The sequence below is a fragment of the Rana temporaria genome, chromosome 11 (assembly GCF_905171775.1).
Source record: "Rana temporaria chromosome 11, aRanTem1.1, whole genome shotgun sequence".
Lineage (NCBI taxonomy): Eukaryota > Metazoa > Chordata > Amphibia > Anura > Ranidae > Rana > Rana temporaria.
In genome coordinates, this window is record NC_053499.1 from 39,113,052 (window position 1) to 39,135,728 (window position 22,677).

Below are 22,677 nucleotides of genomic sequence, written 5' to 3' on the forward strand. Positions count from 1 at the left end.
ATTGGCACAGTATCCCCTCCCTCTCCCAGTCCTGTATGGAGATTAGAAGAGGATGAAATTGACTCATATCCTGGTTTTTATACAAGATTTTTACAATATCTGTCTGGAGTTAAATGCTAATGATTGGGCATAATGTCAATGTATAATATGGTGTACAAGCAGATACGAGTCCTTTCTATACCATGGCCTTGAAAAGCAGGATTCTTCATATTAAAGTCAAGCTATTCTTTCTTTGAATTAATCTGCACTGCGCAGTGAACAAAACAGCCCTAAAAGGGAAAGAGAACCACATTACAGTAATAAACGGCAAACTAAGAAACCCAGTTGAGAGCTTTTGGTTTGCATGTTAATATAATATTAGTTGGTTATCCACTAAACAGTCTAATTAGAGCTTCCCACAGGACTGCATGGGGAACAGCTGTGCTCTTTCAGAGCATGTAGGCATTTATATAGGTCATGTGATTTGGCAAATCGCACCCAGCTGGATCGGGAGCCATTTAGGGACATATCCGTGAACACTTTCTTGCACAGGGGCAGATTTTGCCGAGTTATCGGCCCCAGTACTTGGCAGGGACAGTATGTGCCATTGCTGCTCGGTGCTGTCCTCAGCTGCCTCTCACCTGACACTGGTTAGCAAGCTGCGTTTGCCTGGAAAAATCATCAGCTGTGTCACAAAAATGAATTATCTTTCAAGAAAAGATTCTGCTTCAAAAATGTTTACATTACTTAAAGGGCAGGGTTTCCAGGTATCGTTAACAGTACTGCCTAGAATTGCATTGATTTTAAAACGTGAATGGACATTCAGCCCAGGTTCACACTGGGTACGATTTGGTACTATTTGAGATGCGATTTCACATGTCAAATCGCATCTCAAATCGGCGGCATTTGCCGGCAATGGCACCATCCTAATCGGTGCGACGCCGCATCTGCGGCGCTGCACCGATTTCACCGCGCACCGCGATTTACATTGAACCCTGCACAGATGTCTCTTAAATCGCGGCCCGAAATCGTGGCAAAACCGCAGCCGCGAAATCGCGGTAAAATCGTGATTTTATCGCAATTTTAAATTCACAGCAGTGTGAACCTAGCCTAAAGTGGTTCTTAACCCACTTTCAGTTATTTACATAATCCGTTCTGTATCCTAATACAGTGCCTGGCTGTCTCTGTGTTTCATAAAAAAAAAAAATACCTCCTCCACCGTATCTAATCGGCGCTCATGTAACCGGCTGTGTCTCCTCTCTGCCGTCTTGCAGAAGCAGTGGCTGACGTCAGCGAGACATGAGGAGGAGAGAGGAGGCGCAGCCAGTCACATGATCGTCGTGAGATATGGTGAAGGAGGCATTTTTTTAATAAAACACAGAGACAGGGGGGAACTCTATTAGGATACAGAATAGATAGTATACTAAGATATTGGTTATTCCTGCAGCAGGGGGGGAGTGGTGCAGCACTGTCACTAGGAGACACAAAGAGGGGGGGGGCAGAGGAAACAGACACAGGAGAGCAGGCTGCAGATGACGGAGGCATGCAAACAGACCACAGTATCAGGGGCTCAGCAGTCATGATTAACGTGGTCAGTTTACAAAGGGGAGGGTATAGCCAGGCAGGATCAGCCAGGTATTACAGGGTGCCAAATTACACAGCATAAGCACTGATCCATATATAACATGCTTTAAAGACAGAATCTGAGTTTTTTTTTTGGGGGGGGGGGGGGGGGTTAACAAATGCTTTAATGTTCTTATCATGTGTAATGTTACACTCATATCTAGGATTTAGCATAAGACATGGTTAGAATTTGCAGCTTCCCACCGCCATCCCCATTATTGAATACAGGGGTTGTTTTCTCTGCATGCTCTTATTCTGTTTTTATTCAGAGCAGCTTTGGCTCTTGTAGCTCTGCCCACATAGCTGCATCATCCAGTCAGGGATCTGTGACTGCAGAGACTACAAGTCCCATCTGCCAACATGGTGAAGGGACTCCTAGATCTCAATGGAGCACAAATGTGGCAACGTTACTGCACTTGCCTAAGGTTCGCACCTCAATATGGTCCTGCAGATGGAAGAATAGTCTATAGGAGCCCATGCATTGTACCTGTGATCCAATGGTCGCAGTTGCAATTATTTGCAGGCTCTAGGTGGCAAGCAATTAATAAATGCACATTTCCTTTTAATCAGTGTCGGTGCATTTATAAATATTTAACAAAGTGGAATATGACTAGAAGTACAGTGTCGCTTGACTTTGTTCAGAAAATACAGCAGAACTCTCTTTATCAAAACCCATTTATCGACTTTGGTGAAAGGTTGCATTTGGATTTTTACCTGAGCGCTTGGTGTCTCCTGCTGGAATAAATTCTTCAAAATATTCAAGTGAAGACACCATGTATACTAAAAAGCAGCTCCCTTAGGCCCCGTACACACCATAGAATCCATCCGCAGATAAATCCCAGCAAATGGGTTTCAGCGGATAGATCCTATGGTGTGTACACGCCAGCGGATCTTTTTCCGCGGATATATCTCCCCTGGGATGGATTCCAGCAGATCGGATATTTGCTGACATGCAGAACATATCCATCTGCTGGAGTCCATCCCAACAGATGGATCCGCTGGTCTGTACAGACTCACCGGATCCATCCGTCCGAAGGGATCCCCCGCATGCGTCGTAATGATTCGACGCATGCGTGGAATTCCTTATATGACAGCGTCGCGCACGTCATAATCGCGGCGACTGCGCGACACGTCATCGCCAGAGGATTTCGGCGCGGATTTCAATGCGATGGTGAGTACACTCCATCGCATTAAAATCTGCTGAAATCCTCGAGAGGATTTATCCGCGGAAACGGTCAGCTGGACCGTATTCGCGGATAAATTCTATCGTGTGTATGGGGCCTTAGAGGTGTGCATTTCCCTTGCAGAGCAAAGCATCTAGTTCAATTTAAAGCGGAACTTCACCCACAAGGAGAAGTTCCGCTCGTCTCCCTCCTCTTTAAATGTTGTCAGTTTATTTTTTTTGGGGGTACCTGGTTTTGACTGGTACCCACTCCTGGTCAGATTGGAGCCGAAGTTTAACCCCTGTCCTTCCCCCCACAGTCTTCTGAAACACGTCACAGGTCCTAGAAAGTTGTGGGAAACCATTCACAAAGCACAGCGTGGCTCTTGTATGTGCAATGGACAGCCGGCATGCCAGGGCCTGGACCCAAAGATGGCTGAAGAGTCAGCTTAAGGGAGGACAGCATTGGATCCCTGGACAGGCGAGTTACCTATTATTAAAAGTCAGTAGCTACATTGCATTTGTAGCTGCTGACTTAATTGTGTGTTTCTAGGTTGTAGACATACTCTGCAGCATATACAGTAAAATCTTGGTTTGCAAGCATAATTCGTTCCAGAAACATGCTTGTAATCCAAAGCACTTGTATATCAAAGCATTTTTTTTACAGGGTATAAAAGAGAAGAGAGGCACCTCTAAGTGTAGCAATAAGTTGCTAAATGTTGTACCTTCATTAAATGTAACCATGTTGCTACACTTAGAGGCTCCTCTCTTTTTTTTTATACTCAGTTGTGACATGACGCTACTCTTATATCAAGACATTGTTTGTATATCAAGGAAAAATGTATTAAACTATTTATTAAAACATTTTGCTTGTCTTGCAAAATGCTCTCAAACCAAGGTTTTACTGTACCTGCCTTCCTTTTACACCCCTGCTACTTCATTAAGTTGCCAGGGGTAAAATAATGTCCTGATTCACTGGAGTTGTAGCTCACACAGGGCTATAAACCACTCATATCACTTTGCCAATTGTCCAATTGCTGCACCTTGATATGGATCATATGCTCCTCCATACACTGGATATTTCTTTTGTTCCCTATTGCTGAACAGAATGATAGGGGAGTTTATGCCAGGGAGGGGTGGTGGGTTAAAGCATGATCTGGATTGGGTGATGATGGCAACAATTGATAATGAGACATCTGCTGCCTTTACTGGAGCTGCTAAAACGTCACAGTCTTCATGATGAATGAAAACATACAGCATGAGGGGTAAATGCCTTTCTCTTTTCACCAAAGAAAAGGGAATCGAAAATCGGCTATGCAGAGCGCTTCCTACAAAATAAACAACTGAAAGATAAATATTTCCAGCATTGCAATGAACATATCATTACTCTTACTCTATTTAGATATGACCTTAATTGACCGAATCATTGCAAATGATGATAAATTATCCTGCATTGCTTGTTTTATTGGGTTGTGTATGTCCACACCAACATCTAGTTCAGCAGTACCTCAAGAAAACTGAAAAAAACATTACAGCACATTACACCATTAAGGATTCTGATAGATTACTTCAAGAGAACAGGTCTAATAAATGTACTGGAAACGTCAAGAAGGCCAATCACAGCATTGATTACCTCTGGAATATGGTGACTGAGGCAGAAGCGTTTATTGCAGTGTATGCAGAAATCCCCCACTGTTACTACACTGGCTTTACATTTTCCGAAGCCACAAGTATTGTCTGCCTTCATTGTCTCAGCTAGCAGAGCATCAAAGCTGTCCACGTCTGATCTCTCCGGCTCGGGTTTATTTCCACCTTTACCTGTAAGTGACAAAAAAACAAACACACACAAAACTATAGATCAAACATATACAAAATAAGGGGAAATTAACTGAATGAAAGCATTATCATTTTTCTTTTAAACCAATACATATTTTCACCTTTTTTTCATATGTTGTGGCCTCTAAGGCCCCGTACACACGAGAGGATCGATCCGCTGAAATTGATCCGCGGATCGGTTTCAGCGGATAGATCCGCTGGTGTGTACGATCCAGCGGATATTTATCCGCGGATATATTTCGGGCCGACCGATTTCCAGCGGATAAAAATTTCTTAGCATGCTAAGAAATCTATCCGCTGGAATCGGCTCCAGCGGATCGATCCGGTGGTCTGTACAGACTCACCGGATCGATCCGTCCGAACTCATCCCTCGCATGCGTCGTAATGATTCGACGCATGCGTGGATATCCTTATATGACAGCATCGCGGCGACGGCGGGGAATTCCGCGGGGATTTTGATCTCCTGGTTAGTACAACCAGGAGATCAAAATCCGCCAGAGGATTTATCCGCGGATACGGTCCTGCAATAGTGTTGCTGATCTCCCCAGTTAGCACTGATGCGGTGCGGAAAACGCAGCAATTTCGGGGCATTTCCCGCACCACATAGCAATCGCACTGTGTTCTGCGATCTTCTGCGGGTGTCAATGTAAAAGTTACCAACATAATGTAAACTGGAACACATGGGTATAAACACTGATCCCACTGAGAGCCTCCTGAGCCAGCTCCTTCCGCCCCCTCCAGAACCTATGAAACAAGAAAAGCTGCTCCAGCTGAGCGAGTCTCTGGTTAATCCCCACACACACACACACTAGTCAGGTGCTAGCTCAGCTCGCATGCTGTGTAATGTCAAGAAATAATTCCGGACAGCTGCACTTCCAAAAATCCTTTTATTGAAGCTTCATATGACAAGTGGTTGACAGATGGAGCAGGGGACAAAGAGGTAGACGCGTTTCGTGCAAATATCAGTGCTTAGCAGGGGCGTACCAATAGCGGTGCGGGGGGGGCGGACCGCCCCAGGTACCACACATTGGGGGGTGTCAGTGGCCGAGTTACTTCGCTATATGGGGTGCGCTCCGCACCCGAGTCGGGTCACACTGTCCAATCATCCCAAGGGCATCCCTGCTGGCTCTGGCTGCTCCATTTTACTTTAGGTGTTTTTTAGAACACCCCCATCGCCGCGGCCGCAATGGACTAGTCCAGATCGTCCACTCATTCATTGACTGAATTCCCTCCTGATAGCTCCGCCTCCACCCACCACTGCGGCCTCAGCCTGTGTCTGTCATCTCTCTCCGCTGGGGCGGCTCAGCTGCTGCTATCACACACAGAGACACAGGCAGGATCAGGGATCTAATCCGGACCTCCCAAGTTACTCCCTAGCAGAGGCAGAGTCTGAGAGCCTGAGGCACAACAGTGGTGAGGGGGGGGGGGGTTGTAAGAAGAAAAGCCTGGAGGAGTGTGTGTGTGTGTGTGTGTGTGTCTGTCTGCTCTGCCACCATGTGCTGACCTGATTTGGGGGGGGGGGTGATTACTGTGTCTGCCACCCCCTGCCATGTGTACTAGCACTGTATGTAGCTGACCTGATTTGGGGGGGGGGGGGGGTGATTACTGTTTCTGCCACCCCCTGCCATGTGTACTAGCACTGTATGTAGCTGACCTGATTTGGGGGGGGGGGTGATTACTGTTTCTGCCACCCCCCTGCCATGTGTACTAGCACTGTATGTAGCTGACCTGATTTGGGGGGGTGGGGGTGATTACTGTGTCTGCCACCCCCTGCCATGTGTACTAGCACTGTATGTAGCTGACCTGATTTGGGGGGGGGGGGGGGGTGATTACTGTGTCTGCCACCCCCTGCCATGTGTACTAGCACTGTATGTAGCTGACCTGATTGGGGGGGGGGGGGGTGATTACTGTGTCTGCCACCCCCTGCCATGTGTACTAGCACTGTATGTAGCTGACCTGATTTGGGGGGGGGGTGATTACTGTTTCTGCCACCCCCTGCCATGTGTACTAGCACTGTATGTAGCTGACCTGATTGGGGGGGTGGGAGTGATTACTGTGTCCGCCACCCCCTGCCATGTGTACTAGCACTGTATGTAGCTGACCTGATTGGGGGGGGTGGGGGTGATTACTGTGTCCGCCACCCCCTGCCATGTGTACTAGCACTGTATGTAGCTGACCTGATTTGGGGGGGTGGGGGTGATTACTGTGTCTGCCACGTGTACTAGCACTGTATGTAGCTGACCTGATTTGGGGGGGGGGGGGGGGGTGATTACTGTTTCTGCCACCCCCTGCCATGTGTACTAGCACTGTATGTAGCTGACCTGATTGGGGGGGGGGGGTGATTACTGTTTCTGCCACCCCCTGCCATGTGTACTAGCACTGTATGTAGCTGACCTGATTTGGGGGGGTGGGGGTGATTACTGTGTCTGCCACCCCCTGCCATGTGTACTAGCACTGTATGTAGCTGACCTGATTTGGGGGGGGGGGGTGATTACTGTTTCTGCCACCCCCTGCCATGTGTACTAGCACTGTATGTAGCTGACCTGATTTGGGGGGGGGGGGGTGATTACTGTTTCTGCCACCCCCTGCCATGTGTACTAGCACTGTATGTAGCTGACCTGATTTGGGGGGGGGGGGTGATTACTGTTTCTGCCACCCCCTGCCATGTGTACTAGCACTGTATGTAGCTGACCTGATTGGGGGGGGGGGGGTGATTACTGTTTCTGCCACCCCCTGCCATGTGTACTAGCACTGTATGTAGCTGACCTGATTTGGGGGGGGGGGGGGTGATTACTGTTTCTGCCACCCCCTGCCATGTGTACTAGCACTGTATGCAGCTGACCTGATTTGGGGGGGGGGGGGTTGGGGTGGGGGTGATTACTGTTTCTGCCACCCCCTGCCATGTGTACTAGCACTGTATGTAGCTGACCTGATTGGGGGGGTGGGGGTGATTACTGTGTCCACCACCCCCTGCCATGTGTATAGTGTAACACTGTAGCTGACCTGATTGGGAGGGTTGCAGAATGTAGGCATGTGCGACTTAGTGTGCAGAATTTAGACACATGCGACTTACAGTGTGCAAAATGTAGACATGTGCGATTTAGTGTGCAAAATGTAGACATGTGCGATTTAGTGTGCAAAATGTAGACACGTGCGACTTAGTGTGCAGAATGTAGACATGTGCGATTTACAGTGTGCAGAATGTAGACATGTATTATCTGTTCAGTAAATGTTATAAATAATTGAAATAGGTTTAAGTAAGTTAATAACTTATTTTCCAATGTTTTTTTCAGGGTTTTTTCAGGTAAACGTTGGGGGGGGGGGGGGTGCCAGATGTAGGATCCGCCCCGGGTGCCAAATGCTCTAGGTACGCCCCTGGTGCTTAGTCATGACTAAGTGCCGATATTTGCGCAAAACGCGTCTACCCTTTTGTCCCCTGCTCCATCTGTCAACCACTTGTCATATGAAGCTTCAATAAAAGGATTTTTATCTAAGCGCCGATATTTGCGCGAAGCGCGTCTACCTCTTTATCCCCTGCTCCACCTGTTAACCACTTGTCACAATAAAAGGATTTTTGGAAGTGAAGCCGTCCGGAATTTTTTTCTTCACCCTCCAGAACCTAGTTCTACAGTGAACGCTGACTGTCACGGCTCTCTGTTCAGAGCTGAGGGGGAGAACTGAGCGATCAGCATTGTTTTATCGATCAGTTCTCACTGCAGGGCCGGCGGGGGGACCTAGGTAAGTATGACTGGTTTTTTTTTGTTTTTGTTTTTAATCCTTAACTTATCTTTGAAGAATCACCTAAAGAAACGTCGCCTCCGACTACTAATCTCAAGGATATGGAGTTAAATTTTGTTGTCATTCCTATGCTGCTCACTGTTCTGCATGCTGGAGAGAACGCTGTACCTGTGGACCTGCAGGAGCTAGGATTTCCCTGCTTCCACCTTTTTTTTCCTGTGGATCTATCCTTTTTGCACATCTTTTGTTGCTACTTGAATATTTCCCCAGTGGTCATTAGGTCACCAGTTATCAGAAGGTAGATCCAAAATGAACAACCAAAGCCCTGCACCTCCACTATGATGGCCCCTTCTACACAGACACAAGGCACAAGTCATTATTAGAAAAAAATATTAGCTGCAGGAATCCAACAGACAATACTGGTTTCTTACCTTTGCCTTTTTAGGCCACAGTTCAGTTAACTTGGACCTTTTATAATATTCTGTACTGTGTAAGGCCCCGTACACACGAGAGGATCCATCCGCTGGAATTGATCCGCGGACCGGCTCCAGCGGATAGATCCCCTGGTGTGTACAATCCAGCGGATCTGTTTCCGCGGATTTTTATCCCCTGGGATGGATTTCCAGCGGATAAAAATTTGAAGACATGCTTTCAAATCTATCCGCTTGAATCCATCCCAACGGATTGATCCGCTGGTCTGTACAGACTCACCGGATCAATCCGTCCGAATGAATCCCCCGCATGCGTCGTAATGATTCGACGCATGCGTGGAATTCCTTATATGACAGCGTCGCGTACGTCGCCGCGTCATTATTGCGGCGACGGCGCGACACGTCAACGCGATGGGATTTCGGCGCGGATTTCGATCCGATGGTGAGTACACTCCATCGGATCAAAATCCTCGCAAATCCTCAAGAGGATTTATCCGCGGAAACGGTCCGGTGGACCGTATCCGCGGATAAATCCTCTCGTGTGTACGGGGCCTAAGGTCTGTATTTTATTCATAATGGATAACTATTAATATCATCAACCCTTTCACCCACCGGCCAGTGAACAAAATTATAGCTAGCCCTGTCAGGGGCTCAAACACCAGGGCCCAGATTCACAAAGGACTTACGACGGCGTATCTCCAGATACGCCGTCGTAAATCTGAATGTGAAGCGTCGTATCTCGGCGCCTGATTCAAAGAATCAGATACGCCAGAATTTGTCTAAGATACGACTGACGTAAGTGTCTTACGCCGTTGTATCTTAGGTGCATATTTACGCTGGCCGCTAGGGGGCGCTTCTGTATATTTCCGCGTTGAATATGCAAATGAGCTAGATACGCCGATTCACGAACGTACTTGCGCCGGCGTATTAAAATACTCTGTTTCCGTAAGGCGTACGACCGGCGTAACTTTACCCCTCATAAAGCAGGGGTAAGTAATGTTAAGGTATGGAGATTGGAAACGTCGGAACAGCGTCGTATTTTACGCCGTTTGCGCAAGTCGTCCGTGAATGGGGATGGGCGTAGGTTACGTTCACGTCGACTAAACATTGAGCCGGCGTAACTTTGGGAGAAAATTTGACGCCATACTGAGCATGCGCGCGTCATTTACGTGGGGTCACGATTCATTTCCATACAACACGCCCCCTACCAGCCTACTTTGAATTAGGCGGGCTTACGCTGGCCCATTTACGCTACGCCGCCGTAACTTAGGGCGCAAGTTCTTTGTGAATACGGTACTCGCCTCTCTAAGTTACGGCGGCGTAGCGTATATAGGATACGCTACGCCCGCACAAAGATACGCCCTCCTACGTGAATCTGGCCCCAGATCATTTTCATTTTTGGAAATCCACAGATCTAAAGAAAAAAAGAATCAAACCCACGTTTTACATCGGACATCTTCTTTTGAGCAGCTTTTGGCACCGCGGATTCCTTCTTTCTTTTTTCTTCAAGCTTTTCTTTCTCCCTCTGCATGCGTTCCATGTGCAAGTGCTTCAAATCAAGGTTATTGGGAGACGCTTTAGGCTGGATTTGCTTTTCTTTTGCTTCTTTTTCTGATGTCTGTGACTGAAAAGGTTTCTGTGCAACAGAATCATCTATTTTCTGTGATACGGCATCGGCTGAAATGACTTTGGAAAGTGTAATACATCTGTTTCTGCCTTCTCCAGTGCTTACATGTTGTAGTCCATATTTCTCTGCTATCTGGTGGACTTGTAAACGGTTATGTGAAGTGAGTGTTGAAGGGAACATTAACTGGGTTTTATCGTGATCTGCTATAAAGTCCTCAATCTCTTCCTGCAGTTTTTCCTTGGCTAAACTTTCTGTTTGGTCACCCAAGTTGTTAGATTGCGGGAAGTCATTAACAGAGTTATCTTGCTTTCTTATGCTCTTCTCCTTTGCCTGAGACTCAGGTGTAGTGTTGGGCTTATGACTGCTAAAGTTTGAATTTCCAGATTTTTTGGGCTTTGCTTTGCTGTCTTTCTTAATAGTGGTTTCTGGTTGTTTACAACTTTCACTCTCATGGGAATATTTCTCGGGGATGATGTCATCAAGAAATTCAAAAGCTGTTCGGACCTCACCGTGTTCGTTGAAGTAAGTCACAAGGTCTTTGAGAAATTTGCTGTTGCTGACTGTATGGGAATCACAAATAACGGCAACATGGCGACGAGCGCGGGTTACTGCTACGTTGATTCTTCGCTCTTCGGCCAAAAAGCCCACTTCACCTACATAGGACAGCAAAACAATTTTATGAAATAATGCAAAAGAACATTTCATTATTCATTGTTTTTTGACAGCACATGTGCATGCAGCAAAACTTGAGTCACTCCAAGCACTGTTGTCTGAATTTTACTGTACAAGAGAGTAGAGGAGGCTGACATAGTATTTCTGCCTAGACTTCAGTTTTAGGGAAAGATTCAAATGAATGGGACCGACACCAGGGACTAATGCTGCGTACACACGACCATTTTTAATGGTCTAGAAAAAACGACATTTTTTTCAACCCGATTCTTGTTAAGCCGGCCTTGCCCCCACACACAATCTTGAAAAAAAAAAATGCTCGAGCAAAGCGTGGTGACGTACAACATGTACGACGGCACAATAAAGGGGAAGTACCATTCGGATGGCGCCACCCTTGGGGCTGCTTTTTTTTTTTTTAATTGTTTATTTATAAACAGGGAAGGGGCCTGTAACGGTCACCAGCGTTTACGACCTTCCATCCCACCCACGACAGCTCATCTGACACACAGACAAATCAGCAGGCATTCCATTTTCCCAGAATCAAGACGAGACACAGCTCTGTGCTTGTTCCCAATGTAATGACAACTTTAATGGTTTCTTTCAGTCTTATATACAGTTCCAAGCATGTGACAGTATTCAAAGGGACAATGAGATCTCCACCCCCCCAATCACACACCAAGGCTAATTACTAACCATTCTAGACGTGTCGGCGCCGGCCTTTAATTATCATGATCTCATCACTGCACATTCCTTCATTAACAGCATAACAAACAAAACACCATCACACACTGAGTTACCTAGGCAGACGTTCTGTCTCCGCATACAGCTTGACACCTATTCACACCTCTGAGCATCAATAGGCTGTAGACAGTGTTATCACACAATTAAAGCCTTTCAAGAGCCAGCCTTATTTAACATGTTAACAGTCTTCACAGAGAGATGAGTCACTATTGACTGGTTGGGTCATAATTAACCAACAACTTGCAATCTCTCAAGATCCAGCAATATGGACTATTATTAATGTCCCATCTCATGTAATACATGAATTATGATTAGCCACCCTATGCCCAAAAGGGGCACAGGGTGAACTTAGACCCAAGAGTTCTTAGGGCCGCTGGCACAGGAGTATCCCCCATCCCTCAAAAGTCTCTGGGTGTCACGGGTCATCCCGTTACAGGGCCCATGCGGACCGACATGGTACAAAGTAAGGCATGTAATCAAACATCAACACATTGTCATAGAGTGTCACATCAAACTGTACAGTATCTCCAAAAACATGGAGCATCATGGGGTGAGGGGGGCATAGGAAACAACATATGTCATAACACAATATTCCTTGTGCGCCCGAAACCTCTCCAAATAATCACATCACTATGTGTAATTCGGCGGTTGGGCCTTTTATTGCTGAGGGGGGCTCATACACATCCGCTATGTGGTAAACGGGGTGTCGGCGCCACACAGGCCAGATCCCAACTTTTTTCTTTAAGCCTGAGAAGTTTCCCAGGTATGTAGGTAAGAAAGAGGAAAGGACAGGGGACGGGCCAAAGGGGACCTGCCACCAAAAGGAACAGTAAAAAAGGAGGCCAAGAGGAAGGGTGGAGTTGGCCAGAGAGTGGGGGGGAAGGGGGTTGAGGCTGCTTTTGCCGATTTCGTGTTAGTAAAAGTTTGGTGAGAGTCAACTCGTGCTTTTCAGTCTGTTACAGCGCGATGAATGTGCTATCTCCATTACAAACGCTAGTTTTACCAGAACGAGCGCTCCCATCTCATAACTTGCTTCTGGGCATGCACGTTTTTTTTTCACGTCGTTAAAGCCTACACGCGACCATTTTTTACGACGTGAAAAACAATGTGAAAATTTAGAGCATGTTCTAAATTTTTAATGCCCATTTTTAACGTCGCGAAAAATGCTCTGGAGCCCACACAAATGTAATTTTTCACATCGTGAAAAATGGTTGTGTGTATGCGGCATAAGGGCACTTGGGGTCATGACAGATCAGTCCAGGCTGGGAGAAAGATGAGGAGGGGGATGACTGCAGAGTAGGGGAGTCATTGCCGACAGTATTCTCCGTTGGAAAAACAGTTCTGCCATAGTACATGGTGTCAGTTCTATTCGTTGATCTGTACAGCTTCCTGATTTGTCTTTTTATGTCAAATACCTGGATGCACGTATGATTGAGGACATCCACTGGGATGTCCCCTAAGATGGTTTTGGCACTCGTCACCTGTTGATGACTACATTTAAGTAAAAGGAAATTTACACTACCTTTTGGATTTCCATTAACAAGAGTGGATGTGGTCACCACTTTTTCTGCGGCACATTTTTATATATTTTTGGGAATCACTTATTTCAACTTCATTTCACTTGTGAACTCAATAGATCGACTTGTGTAAAGACAGCCTGCCCACACATGGATTGAAATTTGTCTGGTCCCTGACGGACTGGCCGAATTAAAAACCATTTAAAGTGGATGTAAATCCAAATTTATTATTATTTTTTTATGTCACAATGTACAGTATAAGATTTCCCATCATCTGTGCCCAGTCTTGCCACACAGAGTTAATCCAGCTCTGAGCAATCCTCTTTTATTGTTCAGTGAAATAAAACACACATGCAAAGAAAAACCTTAGCCCCTTGCTGTGAGTGACAGGTTACTTGCATATCTCATGCACTAGCCTGAGAGAGGCATTAATTTTTTAATTCCCACCCCCACTCCTTTTCTGAAGTCATGTGGTTACTTTTCTGGATTTTGACTGGATGTTGGTATCATAGCAGAATTTAGTGTAAGGAATACACAGGAAAAATGCATGTTGACAAGGGGAGTATAGAGGAGGGCGGAGAGTCTACTGACATCACGACTCCACCCACCGATCTCCAGACAACAGATCCACCCACAGAATCTGCAGTTTTTCAGTTCTTATAACAGACAGAGGGGAGACATTTGACAGGTAAGGATACATGCAGAAGGCATGTATATATTTATAGATCAGCACTATGGCAGTAGTTTAGAAAGGATGAGAGTGGGTTTACATTCACTGTAAGGCCGGCTTTGGTTAGCCTTGGAAAATGGAAGGGCAGCAGTGTAAAGAGGAGCAGGGTAGTGTCCTGCTATCCTAAGCTAAAGGACTATGTGTCTCTATTGACGTACACAGTGTAAGGAGACACAACTCTGGTTCCCTCATGCAAGGGTGATGCAGTAAGATGCTGCAAAAGAAAGGAAACTACCTGAAAAAGAAACTTGGGGCAGAAATCATGGCTTGAACCTAAAATGAAACATATGAAAGGAATAAAAGATAAAGCTGCATACTCAATAAGTTATTAAAGCAGCTGCTGAAAGTGCTTAAAAAAACAGAGGGTTTATATCACTCTGGAGTGCCTTGAGCCTTATAGATCTATATGCAGTGAACGATAATCTATGGTGCTTTGTGTCTGACTGCTAGTCTCTATTGATTTGTTGCTTTCACTACTGTACTGTCCACCCTTGTTGCTGGGGAGAAAGCTGTAGAGCAAGGATCTCCCTGCTTCTGCTTCATTCTGTCAATTTGGGATTTCTGCACTTCATCTGCTTTCTGACTACTCAATTATCAATCAGAAGATCACTGGTCATCATGGGATCAGCTCTGATATAAAGGAAAGAAAGTGTCTACCAACATGTCCACTTCCAAAAAAAGACAAAATGACGAACAAGGCATGGTAAGTCAGTATTGGGGAATAGATGAGCTACAGGGAGCATACAGGCAATTTTGGTGAATAACCCTGTGCCCTCTGCCTCCATTTTTAGACACAGTTTCCACAGTTCAGGTCTGCTCTTAATGTAATCTGTGAATAAATTAAATATGTGTCTTAAAAACACAAGCCATAGATTTTAGACTTGCAGTCCACATTCTGTTTCTCAGGCAGTGAAGATGAATCTATTCAATACTTCTGCTTCTAAGAATGCAAAAAAGGGCCTTAGGACCTCAGGACAGAAGGCTCACTGACAGATGTACTAGTACGGGCTCCTGAATTATGAGGAAATAAAGAAGCTCATAATTTTGTCTTCGAATGCCAAGAGATCTCTTGTTCTAAAGAGTGGAGTCTGTCCTTTCAGTTTATTAGATCAACGTAATACTAAATTTCCTTGGTTAAGTAAAAAACGCATACAACATAAAGATTACATTTACCATTTCCAGTCTAAATCATTAAATTAACTTACCAATAACCTTTCCCTTTTTATTACAAATCCGAAATAAGCTGTAATTTTTCCCACCATATGTGCAATTTTCTGAAATGTTAAATATATAATTTTGCAAAAGAACAAAGGAGACCACTGGAATATTTTTCGCCACAATCCTGCTGATGTCTTAAGCCGGCCATAGAGGATTCAAATCTAGGCCAGATCAGCAGGGATCAGCTAAGATCCAAACCGTCTATTGGCAGGCTGACTGAACCCAAGTCGATCCATCAATTGACTTTTATACAACCAGCATGTCCGATTTTTACATGCGACTATTGCCAGCCGCTATATAGCCGTTAATCGCGGTGTTCTCCTGGCACTGTTTTGATGGGGGAATTGGGCGATTTTCTTTCCTGCAACCACAAGGAAAGCGCATCATCTATGGCCTACCATAAAGCGATATTAAAGGTTTGTTAAAAAAATAAAAATTAACAAACATGTTATACGAACTTGCACTGAGCAATGGTTTTGCACAGAGCAGCCTGGATCCTCCTTTTATCGGGTCCCACACTGACGCTCCTGGCTCCTCCCTCCTGCTGGGTGCCCCCAGAGTAAGCAGCTTGCTCTGGGGGCACCCAAGCAGGCACCAAACAAGGACCATATTTTTTTAACAGTTAAGAAGACCAAGCTGATAAATATCTTGCAGATACTGTAGATACAAAACAGTTTAAAAAAAAAAAAAGTAACTATGTGGAAGTATTTCACCATGTTGTAAATATAGTAAGAAGAATATAGAGAGTATAGAGAAGAAGATGAAGGTAGATGAAGTTAAAACATTTTAATTAAAGCTAATAAATCAAGTTTTTTTTTCTAACCCCTGGAATTTACTGCTGAAGAACTGAAATACAGATAGCTAGATTCACGTAGGGTTACGCCGGCGTATCAGTAGATACGCCGTCGTAACTCTGAATCTACGCCGTCGTAAATTTAAGCGTATTCTGGAAACCAGATACGCTTAAATTAGGCTAAGATACGAGCGGCGTAAGTCTCCTACGCGTCGTATCTTAGGGTGCATATTTACGCTGGCCGCTAGGTGGCGCTTCCATTGAGTTCGGCATAGAATATGCAAATGACTATATACGCAGATTCACGAACGTACGTGCGCCCGTCGCAGTAAAGATACGCCGTTTCCGTAAGAGGTACGCCGGCGTAAAGATAAAGCTGCCCCCTAGGTGGCCTAGCCAATGTTAAGTATGGCCGTCGTTCCCGCGTTGAAATTTGAAAACTTTACGTTGTTTGCATAAGTCGTCCGTGAATGGGGCTGGACGGAATTTACGTTCACGTCTAAACCAATACGTCCTTGCGGCGTACTTTGGAGCAATGCACACTGGGATATGTACACGGACGGCGCATGCGCCGTTCGTAAAAACCGTCAATCACGTTGGGTCACCAATAATTTACATAAAACCCGCCCCCCTCATCCTCATTTGAATTAGGCGCGCTTACGCCGGCCCCATTTACGCTACGCCGCCGTAACTTAGGAGGCAAGTGCTTTGTGAATACAGCACTTGCCTCTCTGACTTAATGGCGGCGTAGCGTAAATACGATACGCTACGCCGCCTGAAAGATGCGCCCATCTACCTAAATCCAGCTAAGAGTTTGCATGGGATATATAAGTTGATGGGTAATTTAACTTGACTATATAAAATAAAAAATCCAAAATAGTTGATGAGAACCCCTCAAAATAGTCACAACATTGTCAAGTGACTTCACTCTCCTGCAGCTACCAGTATCGGATGGGATGACAAAGGTGGACTGACCTTTTAAGCGGATCTGTTCGCTGGTTTGAAAAGCAGCAAAAAATAATTTAAAATACACCTTAAGATGCAGATCGTTTGTAATTAAACGTATAATGTGCACAGGGGAAGCCCAGCGTACACTAACAGACAGCTGCTAACAGCCATTGCCCAAGAGGATGGGAAGCCACACTACACTATAATTTCATCTATAAAAGAACGTTCTCAGAGTCGCTGTGCGCAGAGGCTCACAGCTCAATCAGTGTAATTAAACTGTTACCAAGATTAACTCCTTAACATAGAAATTGCTAGGAGCTGCGGTGGCTCAACGCGATTGGCACTGCGCTGACAAGCCATTCACCTCTGCAGCTAGGGGTTCGGTTCCCGGTCTCGGCTACATGTGAATTGAGTTTGGTGGTCTCAGCCCGGCTCCCGGTGGGTGTGCTATGCGAGGTAAGCCTGCGCTTAGTACGCCCACCCCCCTCCCACAAAAACCACCACACCTACACACGCACTCGAAAATTGGGTTAACACACACGCACTTTGACCACGCGGTCTCTTAAAGAGAGGCGAAGGACTAACGGGGCTGGTTGAGCGGGCTAATCCTCTCACTTCCTTATAGGGAGTCCCTCTGCCCCGTTGGGCTTCAAAGCGGAGCAGGTAGGGCGGGCTGTGTGGGAGGATCCCCTCACACACCCGCCATTGCCACCCGGGGCATGGAGAAAGGTGGCAGATTGCCTCTGGGGGAGGCCTGCCTACTCCCAACTCCTGCAGTCCGGCTCCTCTCTCGAGTACACGCACAAAATACACTTTAAAAAGAAAAAAAAAAACATAGAAATTGCTTAAGAAGAACAATGGAAATGATCAAAGACTCAAAACTAGTAAAAAAATAAAAAAAAATAATGTTTCTTGGTGGGACACAGGCATTTTTAATCCTTACAACTGGGGTATATGCAGCTACCTTCAGGGGTTGGAACAACGGATAAAGCTGCTGGGACATCGCCTTGGATAACTGCTCACCCTTCCAGCTAGTCTCAGTTTTGCAGAAGGTTCCTCTGTCCTGTACTGTACTTCAGGAAAGGTATTTTGCCGGTAAGTTTAAAAATCCAATTTTCCTGATTGCACAGTACGGGATTTGGTTTTCCCAGTTGTGAGACTTAAAGAAGCCTAACAGCAGTCCAACTGAGGGTTGGGCAACATAGTGAACACCACCAACAGGTCCACATAACATCCAAACTGTTTGAGATGGCTCAATTAGAAGCCTGTAGCACTTTACACCTGAAATTGGCATCAGAAGAAGCTTGAACACCACCTGGTAGAAACTAACAAATGTGTAAGCAGTAGCCCATGCGGCAGCCTTGCAAATCTGGTATGTCACAGATGCCTGGTTCTTAAATGCCCATGAAGCACTGACAGATCTGGTTCAATGTGCCTGTCAGGAACTGAACCAACCATTAATAGCACTGGGTTTTCCAGATTTGAAGGATGTAGTTCCAGTGTCCACCAGCAGGTGTCATTCAGTAGCCAGCAGATACCAGCAATTAGTCCCTACCTGAAGCTTGCTGGGAGAGTTTTTAGCCCTTCTTGTAGCTTTCCACAGTGCCTCAGCAGTTTTCCATGTGTGCCAAGCATTCTGATCCTGCTTCTGTACCTGTTACCCTGATCCTTGCTGTTTTGTACCCTTTACCCTGATCCCACTGCCTCTACCCCTCATACCTGATACCCGCTCTGGCCTCCTTCCTGCCCTGTCTCACCCGCTGTTCCTTCTTGTACCTCCTGTCTGACCCTGCCTTACCTGATCTCTACCCTTGCTTGTATACAGCATATCATATTTAAAGTGGTTCTAAAGGCCAGACATTTGTAAACCTTAATGCATTCCCTGCATCAAGGTTAAAAAAAAATCCCAATGTTTGTATTACCCCCTCACCCCCTTGTATACTTACCAGAGTCACAGAGGCAGCAGCAGGAGCGTTTTGCCAATCAAAGCCTGTCTGCAGAAAGCAGGGGACAGGGCTGAGCTGTGTTCTGTGTGCACATGGCAAGGCGCGGTATTAAACGCCCGCAGGTGTGCCCCCATGGCAAATGGCTTGCTAGGAGGGCACACAAAGAAGAGAAGGAGCCAAGAGCACCAGCGGGGGATCCCAGTTCATGGTAGGTGTGTAGAACATGTTTGTTATGTTGGAAAAAAAACCTTTACAACTGCTTTAACTGGGTAGCTTTTACTTGTAGTCTGTTTGTGGTGTTGGATTGTTTTTCTGTGTTACTAATAAATACATTTTAATTGCTCTTAGTTTAGGTCCAGTCTCTCTTTTGTACAGCTACAGATTTAGCCATCCCTGCTTTTTCTGGGAAACAGGGAATGGAGGCACCCTGCCTTTCAGACCCCAGGACTTAACAATAACTTGTCTAAGTCACCTATAAATGGTGGAATGAGATTCAAAGACCCTTGCTGTAGCTGTTAGGCAGAAGAAAGAGGGAATTAGATTTCCAAGAGGAAGCAGCAGTGGAAAGGTAAACTCTCACTGCTCACACAACATCCAGGCAATGTAGGGCGATTCCCTAGCATGATTAGGGGCCGAATATAAGGAAGGACAATATCCTGGTTAAGGTGGAAGGCAGACCCAACTCTGGAGAGAAAATAAGCCTTGGACCTTAAAATAACTTTGTACCTGTGTAACACCAAGAACGGTTGCTAACAAAAAAAAAAAAAAAGGCTACCTATTTAGAAATTATGCTTTCAGATGTGACAACAACCAGAAAAGGTGACCTTGCATGAAAGGTTTGCTACCAGAAAACCCTTAACCAGACTAACAATCCAAGGTGACACAAGGCACTGGCCTCTACTAGAAAGTTAGAGGAAGAAAGAAAGTCACCGCTCCAGGTGGGTCTACTATATGGTCATGGACTGGTACAGGATTCCAAGGGTGCTGGCGGTGCACTAGGCAAGCATAAAGGTTGAATGAAGGATGGATGGCCGCACTCCAAAAACCATACAGGTTGTCTTTTATTAAATGAACAGCAAAAGCATTACCAGATCACAGCAACAGAAACAGGGGACAGCCGACGTTTCGCACAAAATCAGTGCTTATTCATGGCTGAGGTTTTTGGAGTGCGGCCATCCATCCTTCATTCAACCTTTATGCTTAGAAAGTTAGAGGCCAGAGGTCTCTGAAACAGAATGACCAAGGTCTAAAATTGTCCCTTAATGGTACACAAAACTAGAATTCCATGCTTTTTACCAAAAAGTAGTAAGACCTTCAAGCACGATGATAGACTTGTGAGAAGTCAACTTCCTAGCATTTAAAAGGGTAGGTGTGACACAATATGAAATACCTCTATCCCTCAAGACTGTGGCTTCAAAGGTCATGCCATCAACCAGCAACAGAGAACCAGGACTGAACACTGGACTTTGGGACAGGAAACCTGAAAATGCCCACAGAGCATGCACCAAGAGTCTGATAACGTTGGAGTACCAGATCCTCCCCAAATTTGGTGTGATGACAATCACCAGGACTTAATTTCCTTTCCGCAAAGAAGATGAAGAATCTGGAGGGGTCTAACCAAATTAGACAGTCTAGACATTGAGAACTGAGAAAATCCACCTACCAGTTTTCTAGGCCTAGGATGTAAATGACATACAGGACATATCCTGGACATACAGGATGACAGGCTTTCATTCTCTGTAAAAATTTGCCACAAATGAGAGGGAAAAGATCTTCCTAACTCCAGCACTGGGTTGTGTTCACCATGCTAGGAAGAACTTGGCTCTAGGATTTAAACATATGGGATGGTCCAACGATGGAGTCTGTCCCATGCAGCCAGAATCTTGCATTGCAACAGTCTGGAAAGAAACCACCTGGGAGGAGTCAACCATGAGGCCCAGAACTGTCACGCAGGCACAATTCAAGTTTGTCCTCTGAGCCCAGTGGGACAGAAGTCTGACCCACAGCAGGAAGATCCTGGATAGGGTCATGTCTAGATACAAGCCCAGATACTCCAGTTTGTAAGATGGGTGCAGCGAAGCCTTCCTCAGACTGAGTATCCAGTGTTAACCCTACAGAATTTCCATGGTCTGTCAGATGTGGTCCCTCAGGTCCTTTCAGCAGCAGATCGTCCCCCACAACGTGAATTCCTCCAAGTGCAGAGCGGTGACAAAATGGAAGTTCTGCTTGCCAAATGCAAACCTAGATATTGTTGTTGCTGTGGAAAAATGGGGATGTGACAGTAAACACCCTTGATATCTTTAGGTCTATTGGGGGCCAGAAAATTCTCGGAAAGAAGGAATGGCTGCCATTTAAATTCTCCATGCAAAACATTTGCATCCATGGGAACAAGCCGAGAACCATATGAAATAGGCCCTCCTAAACCACATCTTTCTAGGCGAAAGGTGCCTAAACACTTGCCATGCTGGAACAGTGACCAAACAATAGAAGAGAACCAAAAATAAACCCAAAAAAGAAAAATATACAGAAGAGCACCATGGGTGAATTTTTAGAGAGCTTCTACCCATGCACTTGCCCATCAGATGCAGGAGCATTGGGGTTTAACCCCATTATGGCTTTCCCATTGTGGATGGGCATACTCCCAAAAGGGTATTCGGAGTCTAACCTCTGCACCAGGAAGACTGTGGACTCTGGACCTGTACATTACCCTGAGGCTAGCTACACGTTGCACTACATGACAAGAGCAGTAGGATTTAGTGCAGAAGCAAAATAACAGCCCTCCCACCCCCTCTACATTATCAGTGGGGTGGATTCCAGGTACAGCTTCCCAATGTGCAGCCAAAGAGTCAATCTGAAAGCTGCTGAAATGGCTATGGTAAAGCCAAGTTTAAAAAAGGAAAAAAGGTAAAAATACTTGTGAGAAGGTAAGCTTTTCTTAGCATAAAGGGTCAATAACCTAAGGAGAGTAGCAATAAACTTAGGCTAGCTGGGAGTGTGAGGGGTTAAATAGGTAGATTTCAGCAGCTTGTTTCAGTGTCCCATCACCTGAAGACAACAGCATAAAACTCAGTTGTTAGGATTAAAGAAGCCCATGTCCTGTACTACAGTATTAGGAAAGGACCTTTTATATTGTTTAAAAGAGAAGCATGGGATTTTTTTTATTTATTTCATATTCATACTTACCTAGGTGTATGCAGCACTGATCCGATGCTGCATCTGTCTACCGGCGGCTCTAAGGCTGAGAACCGAGTGATCAAACACCGCTGATCGATCGGTTCTCTGGGCTCCCTAAGCAGAGAGCTGGTGACTGGCAGTCACTGAAAAAACAGGTCTCAGGAGTGAAAAAGGAACTGCACTCCTGTGATCCACAGGAGAAGTACAACCAAACAAGCTTTGGCAGGGCTTCCCCTGTCAGTCACCACTGTGTGCTCTGCCCCTCCAGCACTCGCTGGAGCACTGGGCTGTGGGGGAGGCGCGAGTGGCCAGTTCAAGCTCTCAGCGGCCCACTTAGAGGCTGAGCTATGTGCGGGTCCAGGCATGTGGGTGGATCCCGACCATATGGACACGACTTTTCCCGAGCCTGGACCAGCTCTGTGACCTCAGCCCACAGTGGGCTTCAGCCTGCTGTCTTCTGAAACTGGGTCACAGAAATGCCCAACGAACTGCACCCCTGTGACACTAAATGAGCTTTGGCTGTACTTCTCCTTTAATCCCTTCAT

At 45.8% G+C, this 22,677-nt stretch overlaps 1 protein-coding gene across 1 annotated transcript in view; it reads right to left on the reverse strand.

The window, feature by feature from the left end:
• The window catches only part of IGHMBP2 (immunoglobulin mu DNA binding protein 2), an 86,382-nt gene that overhangs the window by 7,503 nt on the left and 56,202 nt on the right, over nucleotides 1-22,677 (reverse strand). Inside the window, exons 13-14 of the mRNA XM_040328367.1 lie at nucleotides 10,210-11,049; nucleotides 4,398-4,582 (exon numbers count right to left, since the gene is read on the reverse strand). Of these exons, the coding sequence (XP_040184301.1) occupies nucleotides 4,398-4,582; nucleotides 10,210-11,049 (1,025 nt within the window). The remainder of the gene's footprint in view (nucleotides 1-4,397; nucleotides 4,583-10,209; nucleotides 11,050-22,677) is intronic.